General features: G+C 45.3%; 1 protein-coding gene across 3 annotated transcripts in view; it reads left to right on the top strand.

Moving 5' to 3' along the window:
* Positions 1 to 18,860, top strand: part of KANSL1L (KAT8 regulatory NSL complex subunit 1 like) — a 66,326-nt gene that overhangs the window by 39,213 nt on the left and 8,253 nt on the right. For 2 of the 3 annotated variants that reach the window (XM_088474094.1, XM_088474095.1), the window contains 8 exons: positions 1,612 to 1,756; positions 1,836 to 1,949; positions 4,121 to 4,222; positions 5,859 to 5,950; positions 6,155 to 6,303; positions 9,721 to 9,769; positions 12,683 to 12,792; positions 12,878 to 13,040. In XM_088474094.1, coding sequence (XP_088330220.1) covers positions 1,612 to 1,756; positions 1,836 to 1,949; positions 4,121 to 4,222; positions 5,859 to 5,950; positions 6,155 to 6,303; positions 9,721 to 9,769; positions 12,683 to 12,792; positions 12,878 to 13,040 — 924 coding nt within the window. The remainder of the gene's footprint in view (positions 1 to 1,611; positions 1,757 to 1,835; positions 1,950 to 4,120; positions 4,223 to 5,858; positions 5,951 to 6,154; positions 6,304 to 9,720; positions 9,770 to 12,682; positions 12,793 to 12,877; positions 13,041 to 18,860) is intronic. The other variant, XM_088474096.1, reaches the window with a different exon arrangement.

Consider the following 18,860-nt stretch of genomic DNA (forward strand, 5'->3'; position numbering starts at 1 on the left):
AGAGGTTATATGGCATGCCTAGAGCTCAGGTGTATGAGAGCACATCTGCAGGTCTCCCTATCCAATTTTTAATGAAGACCGTTCTGTCCTGCGTACTAAGGGCCTGATTCAGAGCCGGTCGCTATTAGCGCTCGCTCGTTCAGAAAAAGGGGGTGGCTATTCAAATGAACCGTTCGCTCTTTGCGGTCTTTTGCCGCCTCTATGTCTGAACGAGCGAACAAAACATGCGGTCGTTTTTTTGATAAAAACGCCCCCTGGCCGCTCGCATCATACGTCATGTCCACTGTTTATTAGATTAATCAAGTACATCGACCAGCGTATGAACTGCTCGCTATTCTTGTGGTTGGTTTTTCCTACCACAAATTTGCGAGCAGTTCTGGCTATAAAATAACCCAGTGACATGGTCAGTGACGCTGCTGTATTAATTATGCACACCCTTAAAACGCCCGTTTTGACCTTTAAGCACGCCTGCGTTCGGATCTCCACTCCCCGTTTTCAAGCACCTTCCCCCGTTACCACCCACATACGCCTCCTCCTGTCACTCATATTAGCAGACATTCGCTATTTAGCGAACAAACGATTTTCGGCCGCACTGACTGGTTCGCGCATGCGTACTACGATCCGTACGCATGCGCAGTTGGGCAAACATCGCTCGGAACGAACGAGCGGCCGCTTACGAGCGGCTCTGAATCAGGCCCTAAGCCCTCACTTAACTAAATACCACCTCAATCTAGACCGTCTCAAACCATCTTTATGGAAGAGTATTCAAGGGTGCTGCTGCTCTCTTCCTACCTTTTTGTTCTTGTATTATTTGTTAATTATTACAGTTTTGGTTTTTTTCTCCCCCGTTTTCGGGTGTGTATCGTTCCCTTCTCTGGGGCTGATTGAAGTGGATAAAGAATTTGTGCTTGTTTCAAAGTCACTGCCCAACTCCTGGTCTCTATATCTTATGGTCACAAAATCTGAGACCTTCATTTAACTTAATACTAAAATCCTGTTTTTAGTCATTTACTCTGATCTATATGGTATGTGTTAGCGAGAATCATCGGAGACATCCGTAAAACAAAAGAAGGGATGTTATGTGATTTTAAGTAAGAATGGTGGAGATCTCTGTCTGATATTCGCTCCTTAGTATGTCCACTGACAGTCTCTTGGCTTTATCCTGTGTATAGACAGGTGGCCCTGTCAGCTGTAAGCTCCACGTCCTGCCTGCTAGAACCAAACAATGAATGCGAGGAATGCACGGTCACTGCCAGCTATCCCGCAATCGCCCTACAAGCTTACACTGCACCGGGCCACTTTATGCATTCTTCCACCAGTGTCTGCATTTTCCTCAGTAATAAATGCTGATTTGTGACCGTGATTTTAATTTCTTACACTCTCCCTGTACTTGGATTTTTTACATTTTTTTATATATATATATATATATATGTGTGTATATTTCAGCAAACATGACGAATCAGCACTGCTGCAAAATGCATTGCACCCGCTGGGGATATTTTGAAGTATTCCATCTATTGCAAAGACCAGACTCTTTTTATTTAGGCTGCATAATTGTGTCCATGCCATGCTTCCTTGGAGCTCACATGGATTGTGATCTTGTTGCTGCAGGCTTTACACTCGCCCAAAGCTCTGTATTGTTGTAATGAGACACAGCAAACCACAAACCACAGCTCTACCTGGATCAGACGTGACAAGCGGCAGACTGTCTGTGAGATAGAGCCACACTTCCACCCTGTCTTGTCATTAACCTCTGGTAAGCGGAAACACAGATTCCTAAGTCAGTGCTCTCTGTGTAGTGGATTCTGTACCAGCATGACGCTCTTGGTTCCTAGATCTGCCGCTGTACTTTCATCTGGAGGCTTCGCTGAAGAATAACGGCGACATTACAGGAGATGCTCTGGACAGCGGACTATTCAAACACGAGGCCGACGGACACCTCTCCCGTGGTATGTTTACTGACCTTTTCTCAAGATCCGTGGTGTATAAATTATTGAGTAAAAAGGTCCCCAAATTAAACAGTCTCTTACCAAGGCCTTTCCTTCAACGCCTGTAGATCTTGTGATCACTGATCCATTTCTGCGATCGATAAAAAATATACAGAACTTTAATAATTTTAATCACAATACACCAGTGTTTCTCAAACCCCGTCCTCATGGAACCCTAACAGGGCATGTTTTCCAGATCATCTAGTTGGAGCACAAATGTGTTAATTGACTAACACAAGGTGGTAATAAGTATTCCTGAGGATACCTTGAAAACACGGCCTGTTAGAGTACCATGAGGACCAAGTTTGAGAAGCATCGCGTCAGACCATTATTGTAGGACACTTTTATTAAATGATGGCTACTATGGTGGCTAACAGGTACATATTTTCCCTACGTATTATGTCGCTTAAATTATTTCCAGTTTTCAATTAATGTTCCACGAATGTCCTGTATTTGTGCCTCTACATAGTTGTTTTATCCTGAATTCACCAGTTTGCAACACTGCCATATAAAGAAACCATAATAAATGACAAATATTCTGTGTACAGCGCTGCAGTGGCGGTTTGTGAATAAATGACAATAATAGTACCAGTACGGTCCACAGCGCTTTACTTAAGGAAACACAGTAGTAAAATAAAAAGTCTTAAGGACTAAATTTACATACATACAAATGGATGAGTAACAATATGATCCAGTCACACAAGAAAAATCATATATCTCAAAAGTACCCCCTTTAATATAAGTAATTGGGCTCCATAGGGGGTGCTACCACAGACACATATTAAAATTATCCAAAGATACAAGGAGGAAACAGAAATGTCCTACGTGGTGCACTGACGATATACATATAAAACGTAACTTTTATTATTATTTGATATCACAATAATTAACTAATGTTAACAAAAAGGGGCCAGCAAAATTGGGATTAAAATTTAACAGAAGTGTGAAAAGAGTTGAAAAAAGTGATTAAAAAACATTTCCCATCAGTATTCACAATGCTTCACTTTTTCCACATTTTGTTATGTTACTGAATTTTTCCAAAATTGAATAAATTCATTTTTGTCTCAAAGTTCTCTACACACAATACACAATAATGACAACGTGTAAAAAGTTTTTTTGTGATTTTTTTTTATTTTTGCAAATTTAATTACAAAAAAACCCCTAAGAAATCAGATGTACATAACCTTCCTTGGACTTCATGCTTGGTTTGTGCTCTGACATGCACTGTCAAGTGTGGGATCTTATATAGACAGGTGTATGCCTTTCAAAATCATGTCCAATCAACTGAATTTACCACAGGTGGAGCTGTAGGAACATCTCAAGGATGATCAGTGGAAACAGGATGCACCTGAGCTCAATTTTGAGCTCCATGGCAAAGGCAGTGAATTCTTATGTACATGTGATTTCTAATACCCCTTTTACACCGGAGCTAAAACCCGGGTTTTTGAAGGGTTAACCCGGGCAGCTCCCTGGTGTTAAAAGGGCAGAGGGTTGGATCGCCGGGTCGAGAACTTTTATGAGATTCAGCCTTACCCCGTCTAACACCTCCCATTGGACATCCCAGATATCTGCAGCCATGTTTCTCCACATACCCACGCTTATTGCAGAAATATAGGTGCACAATCGCATTTCAAAGATTGTGATGACAGCAAAGAGGACTGTGAGCTCCACCTCATCCGGTTTGCAGTTTGCAATAATAGGCCTCTTGGAGGCAGCCATTTTGTTGACTAAAAGGCTAATTCCGCATGCAAGGAATTTTTAGCTAACATATTGTCTACTCCCTCTTGGCAGAGCTGTGCGGTACCACGCAAAGGGCACACTCCTGCCGGTTCAGCGCAGTTTTTTCGTATCTGTACTGACCACTCAGAACTGGTTAGACTTGAGCCACACGGTGCCACTTCCTGCCATGATTCCCTCCATTCAGTGTCTCTGTGAGAACCTCCTCTTCTCTTGGGAAACAATTGAGAACTGGCAGAGCTGAGTGCTCCTGGGATGTGAACTGAGCGTTTGACTAGTTTGCAAGCGGGAAGATTTCCCGTTAATACATAGTCAATACAGCCTGTTCTCTTAAATGTTGGTTTAGACTAATTGCTTTCGCTGTGCTTTAATGTTTTATCTGTGTTTGGTTATAGCAACTACACAATGGATCGAGAAACGCACAGACCGCTTCAGACCACAATCCTGTTATGAAACACGCAGTCGAGAAAGAAGACACGCAAGTGTGACAGAAACCGGTAAAATCAGAAATGTGGAAAACCATCCTACTGTCTTCCAAAAACATCTGTCCTAAATTATATTTTGCTTTGTTATCGATAATTAATGCAATTTCATTGTGAACCCATATTTTCCAGGCTGTTGCCTGGAAAATTTTACCTCACTGATGGGTTGTCATGTTAGAGCGTTTTGGCCCTCATTCAGAGCCGCTCGCTATTTGCGGTCGTTCGTTCTAAAACAAGGGGAGGCTATTCAAATGAACCGTTCGATAATTGCGGTCTGTTCACGCCTCTAAGTCTGAACGAGCGAGCAAAACTTGCGGTTGTAATTTTGAAAAATACGCCCCCTTGCCGCTTGCACCATACGTCATGTCCGCTATTTATTAAATTAATCGAGTACATCGAACAGCGTATGAACTGCTCGCTATTCTTGTGGCTGGTTTTTTCAACCGCTATTTTGCGAGCAGTTCTGAGTAAAATAAAAACAAGTGACGTGGTCAATGACGCTGCTGTATTAATTATGCACTCCCTTAAAACGCCCGTTTTGACCTTTTAAGCACGCCTGCGTTCGAATTCCACACCCCCGTTTTCAAGCACCTTCCCCTGTTACCACCCACATATGCCTCATCCTGTCACCCAAAATAGCAGGCATTCGCTATATAGCGAACAAACGATTTTTGGCCGCACTGACTGGTTCGCGCATGCGTATTAAAATCCGTACGCATGCTCAGATGTGCGAAAATCGGTCAGAACGAACGAGTGGCCGCTTACGAGCGGCTCTGAATCAGGGCCTTTATCCGAAGGTATAGCTATTGCTGCAGCTGTATACAGCAGTTGTTGTACTAGTCACTCACCCATCTGTAACCTGAAGAAGAAGATGGAACTGACATGGTGGCACTTGCACCACTCTGCTGAGGGGTGGGCTTTTGCCTGAGGTCCTGTGTCAGTATAATAAAATCTGACAGGTGAGTTGTCAATAATACTTCTTTCACATCGCAGATGGTGGGTCGCACCCAGGATTTGTACATGAGTCCATCCCGGGAGTGACCCGCCTGAGACCCCTTTCAGACCGGTGGCCCGACCCGCCAATAATACCGGGTCCATGACATCACTGCAGAGCCGGCGCTTGGAGATGAGATCATCTCCAAACGCCGGCTCTCCCTATGCAGTGGATGGGACCCGGGTCGCCTCGATCCCGAGTTACCTGTTCACACTGCACAGTGAGCCGCGTTGATCTCGTGTTCAACCCTGCTCGTTACCCGAGTTGAAATGCCGGGTCGCACGACCTGGGTTATTTCAACTGGGCCCTTTCACACTGCGCAGTGACCCGGGTTATTTGATGGCAGTGTGAAAGGGGTATAACATTAGGGGAACGTCGCCAAAGAAACAGACGCTACTCTTAAACTCTTCATCGGGCCCATGTTGTACTAGGTACTTCGGATTAGTGTTTTGATGTAGCCAAGTCGCAAAGTTCATGACGCGGTAAACAGGGCTATATGGCGCGATTTGAGGATGGATGTATTGTGTATGTGAGCACATCTGTATGTGGTGTTGATAGCGCAGTGCAAGGACATTGCGCCCTCTAGTGTTCTACTATGAGTGATACATAAATCATCGTCATTGTATCGTCACAGATGTTCTTTCTCCTGTACCACAGACAGCCAGCCTCCATCAGTAAATTCCTCCAGCCACGCTACACAGGATGATGATGCAGATAGGACACCGTCTTCTCAGAAATCCGCGGCACAGGTAGTCCCGATAACTGGGAAGTCATATGTGACCATGTGTGCTCTCTGCTCATAGTGTATCAGTGTGATGCAGATACTTGGTATTAATGCTGTAGATATTTGTGGCTAATAAAGTAGATGTTGGTGGTGAAATATATAAATAATGCGGCCCATGCACAGAGAGCATGCAGGTTTCTTCTATTAATGTTGGCGTTTTTCATTTCAGACTCCGGCCCCCAGTATTGTATTCAGTGCGACAAGACGCAGGCTGAGGAGTGGGACTTCCTATGACATTGACAACATTGTGATTCCCATGAACCTGGTGGCACCAGCTAAAGTGGAGAAACTTCAGTACAAGGAAATCATTACTCCCAGGTATTGGCCAATATGCGGCTTTCAGTCCTGTGTCGCCCCCTATGGTCCCTTTTCTTATCCAACATGCCTATGACAGATTCCTAATATAGGAACAGGGAAGTGTGCAAGCCCTATAGCAAAGTCCTGCTGATAATTGTGTGTTGTGTTGTGTTAAATATTACGTCAAAGAGAAACACAACAGTTATTTTGAAGCTTTTGTGTTAATGTGTCCACCCTTAATCCCTGCAAATAGTTACAATTCCTGAATAATTCTATCTATTTATCAATTTCACAATCTAAATCATATGTCTATCATGTCTATCTATCTCATATCTGTCTATCTCTCATATCTATCTCATATCTGTCTATCTCTCATATCTATCTCTCATGTCTGTCTATCTCATATCTGTCTATCTCTCATATCTATCTCTCATGTCTATCTATCTCATATCTGTCTATCTCTCATATCTGTCTATCTCTCATGTCTGTCTATCTCATGTCTATCTATCTGTCTCTCATGTCTGTCTATCTCATGTCTATCTATCTCATATCTGTCTATCTCTCATGTCTGTTTATCTCATGTCTATCTATCAGTCTCTCATATCTATCTCTCATGTCTATCTATCTCATATCTATCTCATGTCTATCTATCTCATATCTGTCTATCTCTCATGTCTGTTTATCTCATGTCTATCTATCAGTCTCTCATATCTATCTCTCATGTCTATCTATCTCATATCTATCTCATATCTGTCTATCTCTCATGTCTATCTATCAGTCTCTCATATCTATCTCTCATGTCTATCTATCTCATATCTGTCTATCTCTCATGTCTGTTTATCTCATGTCTATCTATCAGTCTCTCATATCTATGTATCTCATATCTATCTATCTCATATCTGTCTATCTCTCATGTCTATCTATCTCATGTCTATCTATCTGTCTCTCATGTCTATCTCTCATGTCTGTCTATCTCATGTCTATCTATCTCATGTCTATCTATTTATCTCTCATGTCTATCTGTCTCTCATATCTATCTCTCATGTATGTCTATCTATCTATCTCTCATGTCTATCTCATATCTGTCTATCTCTCATGTCTATCTCATATCTGTCTATCTCTCATGTCTGTCTATCTCATGTCTATCTATCTCATGTCTATCTATTTGTCTCTCATATCTATCTCTCATGTTTGTTTATCTCATGTCTATCTGTCTATCTCTCATGTCTATCTATCTCATGTCTGTCTATCTCATGTCTATCTATCTCATGTCTATTTATCTCTCATGTCTATCTATCTCTCATGTCTATCTATCTCATGTCTATCTATCTGTCTCTCATATCTATCTCTCATGTTTGTTTATCTCATGTCTATCTGTCTATCTCTCATGTCTATCTATCTCATGTCTATCTGTCTATCTCTCATATCTATCTCTCATGTCTATCTCATATCTGTCTATCTCTCATGTCTGTCTATCTCATGTCTGTCTATCTCATGTCTATCTATCTCATGTCTATCTATTTATCTCTCATGTCTATCTGTCTCTCATATCTATCTCTCATGTATGTCTATCTATCCATCTCTCATGTCTATCTCATATCTGTCTATCTCTCATGTCTATCTATCTCATGTCTATCTATTTATCTCTCATGTCTATCTATCTCATATCTGTCTATCTCTCATGTATGTCTATCTATCTATCTCTCATGTGTATCTCATATCTGTCTATATCTCATGTCTATCTATCTCATGTCTATCTGTCTCTCATATCTATCTCTCATGTCTATCTATCTCTCATGTCTATCTATCTCATATCTATCTCATGTCTATCTATCTCATATCTGTCTATCTCTCATGTCTGTTTATCTCATGTCTATCTATCAGTCTCTCATATCTATCTCTCATGTCTATCTATCTCATATCTATCTCATATCTGTCTATCTCATATCTGTCTATCTCTCATGTCTGTTTATCTCATGTCTATCTATCAGTCTCTCATATCTATCTCTCATGTCTATCTATCTCATATCTGTCTATCTCTCATGTCTGTTTATCTCATGTCTATCTATCAGTCTCTCATATCTATGTATCTCATATCTATCTATCTCATATCTGTCTATCTCTCATGTCTGTCTATCTCATGTCTATCTATCTGTCTCTCATATCTATCTCTCATGTCTGTTTATCTCATGTCTATCTATCTCATGTCTATCTATCTGTCTCTCATGTCTATCTCTCATGTCTGTCTATCTCATGTCTGTCTATCTCATGTCTGTCTATCTCATGTCTATCTATCTCATGTCTATCTATTTATCTCTCATGTCTATCTGTCTCTCATATCTATCTCTCATGTATGTCTATCTATCTATCTCTCATGTCTATCTCATATCTGTCTATCTCTCATGTCTATCTATCTCATGTCTATCTATCTCATGTCTATCTATCTGTCTCTCTTATCTATCTCTCATGTCTATCTATCTCTCATGTCTGTCTATCTCATGTCTATCTGTCTATCTCTCATATCTATCTCTCATGTCTGTTTATCTCATGTCTATCTATCTCATATCTGTCTATCTCTCATATCTGTCTATCTCTCATGTCTGTCTATCTCATGTCTATCTATCTCATGTCTATCTATCCATCTCTCATGTCTATCTCATATCTGTCTATCTATCTCATATCTGTCTATCTCTCATGTCTGTCTATCTCATGTCTATCTATCTCATGTCTATCTATTTATCTCTCATGTCTATCTGTCTCTCATATCTATCTCTCATGTATGTCTATCTATCTATCTCTCATGTCTATCTCATATCTGTCTATCTCTCATGTCTATCTATCTGTCTCTCATATCTATCTCTCATGTTTGTTTATCTCATGTCTATCTATCTCATATCTGTCTATCTCTCATGTTTGTTTATCTCATGTCTGTCTATCTCATATCTGTCTATCTATCTCATGTCTGTCTATCTGTCTCTCATATCTATCTCTCATGTTTGTTTATCTCATGTCTGTCTATCTCTCATGTCTGTCTATCTCTCATATCTGTCTATCTCATGTCTATCTGTCTCTCATATCTATCTCTCATGTTTGTTTATCTCATGTCTGTCTATCTCATGTCTATCTAGCTATCTATCTATATTTTGTACTTGTGTTAAATCCTTTTATCAAAGTTCTTTGGAGTTGGGGGGAGGGGTTACTGGATGCCCAACCAATACTATGGTTCTTCCTCTTATACATTAAGTTGTCTATTGTGGTGGGACATGGTCTTCACCCTCCCTCTCCCGTCCTATCGGGGTGAGTTAGAAGAGAGATAGGAGTTTAGAATTTGCTGTTGCTTGTACTAGTTTGTAGTGTCTTTTTGTTTTTTTTAAATTCATGTTTCTATTGATTCACTTCTATGTAATTTTATGTACAAATACTTTTCCTCACCTGCAGTTGGAAGGAAGTAGCCAATGAACCCTTGGACATTTCCCCCAATGAAGAGGTCAGTCGCCTTTTTGGTTTTATCTGCTATAAGAAAATGTTCAACATAGAAGGCAGACACAATAGTTCATGTGCTGCAGCCCTCCAAGGGGAATAGGCATCCAAGTGAGCGGTACAGGGTGCGTGGCAGCATGTTTCTGTGAGGCCAGTGCCCTCCCCCCAAGGACTTGGGGGTCTCCTGGATGTTCCGGGAGAGTAGGTAAGTATACTGCAGCACTATATTTGTATATACTGTAACCTGCAGCTTGGGTCTCATTGCTTCTAGCTCTCCCCATTATGGTTTTAACTCATTACATAATCACTGCCAGGAGCATTAAAATATTTAAATATGTTTTTTAATTATATACTATATTGTGGCATAATTGTAATAATCCTTTACAACTAATGCCTGCGGCACACTAGAACGATGCGACGGGACCCTGCATCACAAGTGCATACACAGTTGCATGATACAGGGGGTGATGGCGCAATGTAGGATGTTATGCTGCATTTGGCACCATGGCACCGTACATGATATCTACCGATTGACCGTGCAGCACGGCCATCCAGAAGCTAGCGCATGCGACCGCAATGAGTGTGCTAATTGGGCATACACACTTAATGATATGCACGATTTCTCATTCCCATTTGCCCGGGGACAACAAATTGGGCCGATATCATTCTAGTTTTTCCCCATTGTAAGGGGTAAATTTACTAAAGTGAGTTTTTAGAAGTGAGTTTTAAAAGTGATGTTGCCCATAGCAACCAATCAGATTGTAACTATTATCTTCTAGAAGGTGCTAGTTAAATGTTAAGTAGAATCTGATTAGTTGCTATGGGCAACATCACTTTTAAAACTCACTTCTAAAAACTCTCACTATAGTAAATTTACCCCTAAGAATTCTCTTCTGGGAGAAATTAACAACTTATCAGACTCCAGAGTTGACATCAGATTTGAGCGAATGTTTTGTGCCTGAATTGTCAGTTGTGGAATCATCATCCCAGCAGTTAAAGGGGGAGATGTACTAAAACTGGGAGACAGAAAGTGGAGAAGTTGCTGATGGCTATTAGCTGATTGGTTGGTACGGGCAGCTTCTACATCTCTCTCCAAAGCTTGATACAGCTCCCCTATAATTAACTAAAACATTCAACCCCATAGTTTGTATCCCGGCATCAGCAGTTACCAGACTTGTTTGTAAATATTGTTAATGGCAAATCAGTCTACTAAAACATATATAAAAATGGTTGTTTCCTTTATCTGTAACATATACATTCCATAGATTTTTACTTCGTAAGTGACATTATTGCGGCACGAGAAGCAGCCTCGCAGAATGTTTCTGCTCATCAGCCCCGTGGACAAAAATACTAAATTAGCCGGCCATTCTTTTGCGCAGTATGGATGATTCGAGTTGTGGGCCCATATGTAATAAACTGCGAGTTGCATGAACCGTCCCGATTTTGGTTGTTTTTTTCCTCTTTAAATACTTGCCACATTAAATCTATTATTTATGTCCCTGGTCTTGGAATAGAGCAATATTCTCTATCACGGTTTGGGAGACCTGAGACTTGTTCTGAGGCAGAGATAAAGTAAATGTCTCTGGTAAGGTTCATACAGGATGCTGTGTGCAGTGATAGCCAGGTGCTGTATTCTCAGATAACGCATGTACTGTAGCTAAGAGACTATCTGTGTCATTCTGGTTTGTAAACAGGAAAATAATGTGTCTCGTTTGCACTGAATAGATGGTTCTGTATATTCAGCTTCTTTGGTCACACTAATTTCTGCACCCATAGATTACATATACCTTATACAGATGTGTCCTCATACATTTAGCCTCCTTGTGTGTTAAACAGCCCTTCTAACAGCACCATGCTGTGGCGTGACGCGGTAGCGCCGAGCTTCTTTGTGCATCTGATTCACACAGTGATGCGAATAGGAATACGAAACGCAATGTTACGCAGTCACACTCAGAATACAGGCATGCTGCGTATCATTGTAATTAGCACTAAGGCGTAGGGTTTGGTTTAGGCATGAAGGGGGGAGACTTAGGTTTAGGCACTAATGGGGAGGGTTAGGCTACAAGAAGGGAGGATTAGCGGGAGGGTTAGTATATTGCCCAACCCGTCGGGATACCAACCGTAGGGATGCTGCTGTCAGTCTTTTGACAGAAGGTATCCTGACAGCCGGCATTACATACCGATTCCGTTCCCGGTGACTTTCCTATTGCACATGTGCAGGTCTCCAAGAAAATGTCCGCCATGCCATTTTTCCTGGTGATTTCTGCAGCGCCAACGCTGAACTCCAGAGAGGTGTGAATAATATATGGATGCACCACACACCCTGCACCCATTATACAGTACATACGCCACTGTGACCACAACACTCCACTGCGATCACATGGTTTCCATCCACACACGCCCAGTTCACAGAAAGAGAAGTCCATCAACGATTAATCCGTCCACATATTCAATCTCCGTCAGTGTGTGTTTAATGGGTACGGAGCATGCACAGTCTGCAGATGCTATCTACGGCACACGTGCAGTTTGCAGATATCCGCGGGGATCTGTCCGCATTTGAAATTGCGTCTGACTCAGAATTAGGGTCTCACGGAATTTGTGTATCCCATAGAGGTCAGTGATTTGTATTGACAGGTGTTGATCGTCTTGAGAGGGAAGCACTGCACCTGTCCTTCTAACAAGTGTGTGTGAGAGCCAAGATCAGACAGGCAATAGAGAGGCATAGCGTATTCTAGCGTGAAACAAAGTAACTAAATCTGGTGGTTATAAATACACGTTATAAACATTTTCTATGGATGACTTTAATGCCACAAGAAAAGCAATTATGCTGTAATTTTCTGTTTCACTTTACTGACACCACAAAGACACCAGTTCTAGTCCCTGCTGCTTTTCTCACTGTATCCCGTCTTTACCGTTGTAGCTGGAAGATCTGTCGGATGAGGCTTATTCTAGCCGACATCAGAAGTATGAGCAGAGAGAGAAGGCCCGCTGGTCATTTTGGAAAGCGAACAAAGGGCCCAAAAGGAGCAGGTTCGGCACCCAAGGGCCATATCTATGCAATGTCTGTAGTGTCTTCTTCCCCAGCACATTTATCAACCACGATCTCTCTGTGCAGGTTCTCCAGCCATAGCTTAGGTGTGTGGTCAGCTAACTTGTTGTTCTGCCATGACGAGAGCTGCAGTCCCAGCTCCATGTCCCCGGTCTCTCAGGAAGCCTTATCTCCCCGTGCAGCTGCTTCCCAAAGCCTCCAGCCTGCAGATGACCTGCAGCCAGAGCAGGTGAGACTCGCACGAAAACTGCTGCATCTAATATAATAACCCTACATGTTAATTTGGTGTTCCAATTGTGTGTGAATATAGATACAGCCCTACAGGGAAGGCTGATGACACCCATGGAGGTGGAGGCTAGTCTATACCCGGACAGGCAGCGGGACAGCGGGCAGGGAGAGGGAGAACGGACTGCAGAGGGTCCAGGGGGTCCTGCTGCTGCTCAGTCATCCTCTCTCTCTCTGCATGATGCACAGAGGGGGGTGGGGAGAGTAATTGCACATAACAGGGGTAGCCAATCCCAGCATACCCTGCCCCAGTTTTGCTGTTAGGGTATGCTAACATTGTGACAAGGCATGCTGTGATGTGTAGTTACACAGCAGCGACGGTGTCGGACGGTGCCTACAACATTATCTCTGTGAGAGCGGCACACTTACCAGTAGCTGGTAAGCATGAAGGTGCATACACACACAACGATTTTTTGAACGATTATCATTAAACTTTATCGTTTAACGATAATCGTTTGAAAAAATTGTTCACTTTCTACCTCAGGGTCCTTAGGGATCCACAGGGATATCTTGGGGTATAGGTCTTGGCTCCACAGCCATGGGCACCACAGAGTTAAAGATGTCCTCCCAGGATGCACTGGGCCTCCTCCTATACCCCGCCCCAAGGCACCTCAGTTTTCAGTAGGTGCCCGGCCGGGAAGCTGGGTCATCGCAGAGGGGGGCTGTGTAACAGCCCCTGAAGATCTTCAAGAGCGGTAGCATAGGACTGTCCAGCGGACGTCCATGCTACCGCTCCGACACCCCCGCCGGCGCCGCCCACCGGTAGTGATCCGGGGAGCTCGGCGGGCTCTTGGGGGTTCCTGCTAGCGGAACCTCTGGGGGCCTGGGACTGTGGCCGGACCTACGGGGGGCAGCAGGCAAGCAGCGGGCGTCTGCGGTAGGCGCCCGCTGAATCACAGTCCGGCATCCCCAGGGCTGTGGGCTCCCTGGGGACGGCAGTATAGTGGAGCCAGGCGGATGCCTGCGCTCTCTACTAGACCACCAGGAATACGGGGCTGGAGCATTGCGGAACACGCTCCAGCATCCCGGGGGGTTAATGGCCTGCCAGGGGAGGATGCCTTCCCTGTAGCGCACAAGAGGCTCCTCCCCATCACTGCTGTCGGCGCCTTACATTAAGGCTTTGGCGGGCTGAGGCAGTGATCCTCCTCAGGCCCGCCTCCCTTCATCCTCCGGTGGCCATTTTATGCAGACGCTGTGGTGACAGGGTGCGGAGCCTGGGGTGCCCCTTACATACCTCTCCTCCAGTAAAGGTCAGCGTATGTAGCGCTATCACTGCCAGGCTGTAAGTCTGTGTAAGTGATAGTGCACTTAGTGCAGCGTTTCTGCATTGTATGTGACTTTATGCTAGCTCTGTGTGCCTGATTTTTCTCCTGTCAGCCATTTTAGCTATCCCTATTTCTTCCTCTTGACCAGCCCTCTCAGTGCCAGTACTGTCAGGGTAGGAATTTACCTCACAGTTTATGATTTATTTCTGTGAGAGGAGAGTCACATACCACTATGTCCAGTGAGGACTCTGTTCCTCTCCTATTTTCCTGCTCCAGATGTAAAGCAGGTGTGGGGGAGGGGGCGGTACTCCAGGGTTATGTGCTGCATGTTTGGCTGTCCCTGGTAACTCTGCTGTACCCAGCACCTCTCAGGAACCACCTTGGGCTTGTTTTGCACAAGCCCTGACTGTTCTTGTAAATAGGCTTGCAGCCCCTCCTACGTTTCCACAATTGGGGTTTGCACAGCAGGCGGTAGTCCCGCCTCCTGTTCTGGGAGTTCCGGGACTGATAGTAATGCAGTACCCCCTGCAACAGGTCCTTAATCAGGCTGACCCAGGTTTGTCTGATTCTGGGGTGCGGACCAGACCTGCTAAAAGACCGTTACTGTCATATCCATCCGCTCAGGATGATGATGACGGGTCGTCTGATGAGGGCGAAATTCTAGATTTGTCGGACACCGACACTCCTCAAGCAGAGGCTAAGTCTAGTATTTACATTCCAGGCCTCATACGGGCAGTCCGTGCGGCCATGGTAATTACTGACGACAATTTACCTGCAACGCCTACTCATGCTTATTTTAAAGAGGTTAAAGGAGCTGCAGCAGTTTTCCCCCTATCTGGTCAGCTAGTTGATCACATGGAGGAGGCCTGGAAATCTCCAGGAAAAAGATTTCAACCTCACAAGCGTCTGGCACGTACTTATCCCTTTGCGGAAGATTATTTCACTAAATGGGAGTCTCCTCCTCAGGTGGATTCTCACGTTACGCGCTTAGTAAAGAGCGCAACTTTGCCTATGCCGTCTATGTCTTCTCTGACGGATACTACAGACCGTAAGGTGGAGGTGTGTCTTAAGTCCATCTATTCCCTTGCTGGAGGAGCATCTAGACCAGCTATGGCTGTCTGCTGGGTGGCCCAGGCTATGGAAAGGTGGGCGGACGCTTTGGAGACATCATTCGCTTCTGAGGGTACCAGCGAACAGGTTATGTTAGTGGGTAACCTTCGGGATTCCGCTACGTACATTAACGAAGCAGCTTTGGATTTGAGCCTGCTTACTTCTAGGATTTCTGCGGCGGCTGTGGCCGCTCGACGCTCCTTGTGGTTACGTTCGTGGAGGGCGGACGCTGAATCCAAGAAAGGCTTGGAATGCTTACCCTACAATGGACAGGTCCTGTTTGGACCAGCCTTGGACAAAATAATAGACACGTTGGCGGCTGCCAAATCTGCGTGTCTACCCTCAGCCCCGACTCCGTCTGGGTCTAAAAATCCGTCCTTTCGGCCCTATCGCCCTCCGGGAAAACCTAGGGTTCAGTCCTTTCCGAGACCTTCAGGTCCCAAAAAGACCACTAAGACCAAGAAGCAAGCTTGGAGTACCAGACGTCCAGCTGCCAAGCCGGACGACAAACCCTCAGCCTGACGGGTTGGGCCTCCCCTTGGGGGATCCCAGGGTGGGAGGCCAACTTCTTCTGCAATACGCCCAGTGTTGGTTCAAAACCACCACAGACACTTGGGTACGGGAGGTGGTATCTCAAGGATATGCCCTCTCCTTCCGCAGAAGGCCTCCTCATCAGTTCTTTGTAACAGCAGGTCCTTCAGATCCAACGAAGGCTCTAGCGATCAAAGAGTCGGTGCGTTCTATGCTTCAAATGGGAGTAATAGAACCTGTTCCGTTATCCCTGAGAGGGACCGGATATTACTCCAACCTTTTTCTGGTTCAAAAACCAAATGGATCATACCGACCTATACTCAACCTCAAGTCCCTGAACAAGTTTTTAAGGGTCCCTCGGTTCCGGATGGAGACTCTGCGTTCTATTGTTTTAGCTATGCAGCCTGGGGATTTTATGGTGTCCCTGGATATTCAGGATGCTTACCTGCATATCCCCATTGCCAGGGTTCATCAGCGCTACCTCAGATTTACAGTGTTGGACCTCCATTACCAGTTTCAGGCCCTACCGTTTGGCCTTTCCACGGCTCCTCGGGTGTTCACAAAAGTAATGGCGGCCATGGCGGCACACCTGCGGTTGCACGGAGTTCGCCACAAGTCCTTTGCAGCCATCTACAACTGACAATATCGGTATTGCAGGCTCACGGCTGGATAGTGAACTGGAAGAAGTCCTCTCTAATTCCTTCTCAGAGAATGGTCCATCTCGGGGCATTGTTGGACTCTCAGCAACAGAGGATCTTTTTGACGGAGGAAAAGATAGCCCTGTTGCAGTCCAAGATACGCAATGTTCTAAGCAGTCGCCGAGTGTCTCTTCTCTCGGCGATGAAGTTACTGGGATCCATGGTGTCAACGTTCGACATGGTGGAGTATGCCCAGTTCCACTCCAGGACTCTACAAATGTTGATCCTGTCCAGATGGGACAGAAATCCCCGTCGAATAAAGACGCAGATGATCAGGCTCACTCCGGAAGTGCGCCTGTCTTTGACGTGGTGGTTACAAAAGTCTCATCTCAGCAGGGGACGTCCGTTTTGGATTTCGGATTGGGTCCTTCTAACAACGGATGCTTGCCTTCGGGGCTGGGGCGCTGTGACAGGCCCACATGTCTTCCAGGGCCGGTGGACGCCGGAGGAATCGAACCTGCCAATCAATATATTGGAAATTCGAGCAGTGTTCAGGGCGCTGCAACATGCAAGACCGTTCCTGCTAGGGAAACCTGTGCAGGTTCAGTCAGACAACGCCACCATGGTGGCTTACCTAAATCATCAAGGAGGAACTCGAAGCCAAGCGGCTCTAAAGGAGGTGTCCCGCATTCTGACTTGGGCAGAAGGCAATCTGCCGCCCATTTCGGCCGTCTTCATTCCGGGTGTGCTGAACTGGGAGGCGGACTTCCTCAGCCGCCACGATGTACACCCGGGGGAATGGTCTCTTCTCCAGGAGGTGTTCCAACTCCTGGTGGACAAGTGGGGTCTTCCCGAAATAGACCTCATGGCCTCCAGACACAACCGCAAGCTGTGGGCGTACGGATCCCGAACAAGAGACACGGCAGCTCTCCTGGTGGACGCTCTGTCGGCACGGTGGAACTTCCAATTCGCGTACCTGTTTCCTCCATTCTCCCTGCTGCCTCGAGTAATTCGAAAGTTCAGGCAGGAAGGAGACAAGATCCTGCTGGTGGCCCCGGCGTGGCCCAGAAGGAGTTGGTACTCTGATCTCCAGTGTCTATCCATCGACACTCCTTGGCTGTTACCTCAGAGGCCGGACCTATTGTCTCAGGGTCCTTGTCTCTCTACCCGGACCTGAGTCGGCTATCTTTGACGGCGTGGCTCTTGAGGCTTCCCTCTTGAGGTCCAAGGGTTTCTCTAGAGCGGTGGTCAATACCATGTTACATGCTCGTAAGCCGGCTTCAGCTAGAATTTACCACAGGGTGTGGCATACCTATTTTGAGTGGTGTCGCCCTAAAGCGTACGATCCTCGCGAGTTTAGAATATCGAGAGTGTTGGCTTTCCTTCAGGCAGGCTTGGATTTAGGTCTACGCCTTGCTTCACTGAAGGTGCATGTTTCTGCCCTGTCGGTTTTGTTTCAACGAAGGATTGCCACGCGGCCTGATATCCGTACTTTTATGCAGGGTGTCCTTTGCATCCAGCCTCCCTATGTCTATCCGGTAGCTCCATGGGATCTGGCTGTGGTCCTGAAGGCGCTACAGGATCCAACATTTGAACCTCTGGGTTCTGTGGATCTGAAATGGCTTACGGCAAAAACAGTGTTCCTTCTGGCTATTGCTTCAGCCAGAAGGGTGTCGGATTTGGGGGCTCTTTCGTGTCGTCCATTTCTAATTTTTCATTCGGACAGGGCGGTACTTCGTACCCGTCCTGAATTCCTTCCTAAAGTAGTGTCTAGTTTCCACATTAACGAGGAAATTGTGGTCCCAGCCTTTAATTCATCTGATCTCTCAGCTGATGAGGCTTCTTTGGATGTGGTACGGGCTCTGCGGATTGACGTGGACCGTACCAGTTCTTTGAGAAAATCGGACTCTTTGTTCGTCCTATATGGATTTCATAGGAGGGGTTGGCCTGCCAATAAACAGACTTTGGCACGCTGGATCTGCATGGCGATCTCTGAGGCATACACTCACGAGGGACTCCCAGTGCCACCCTCTGTGAAAGCTCATTCTACAAGATCTGTGGGACCTTCGTGGGCAGCTCGACGTGGCGCCTCAACTCTTCAGCTTTGTAAGGCGGCCACGTGGTCCTCTGTCCATACTTTCGTCAAGCAGTACGCCTTTGACACATTTGCTTCTCAGGATGCTTCCTTCAGGCGGCGGATTCTCCTCCCGGCACAGGAGC

Source organism: Taudactylus pleione, unplaced genomic scaffold, assembly GCF_031769625.1.
Source record: "Taudactylus pleione unplaced genomic scaffold, aTauple2 ptg000147l, whole genome shotgun sequence".
Taxonomy (NCBI): Eukaryota; Metazoa; Chordata; class Amphibia; order Anura; family Myobatrachidae; genus Taudactylus; species Taudactylus pleione.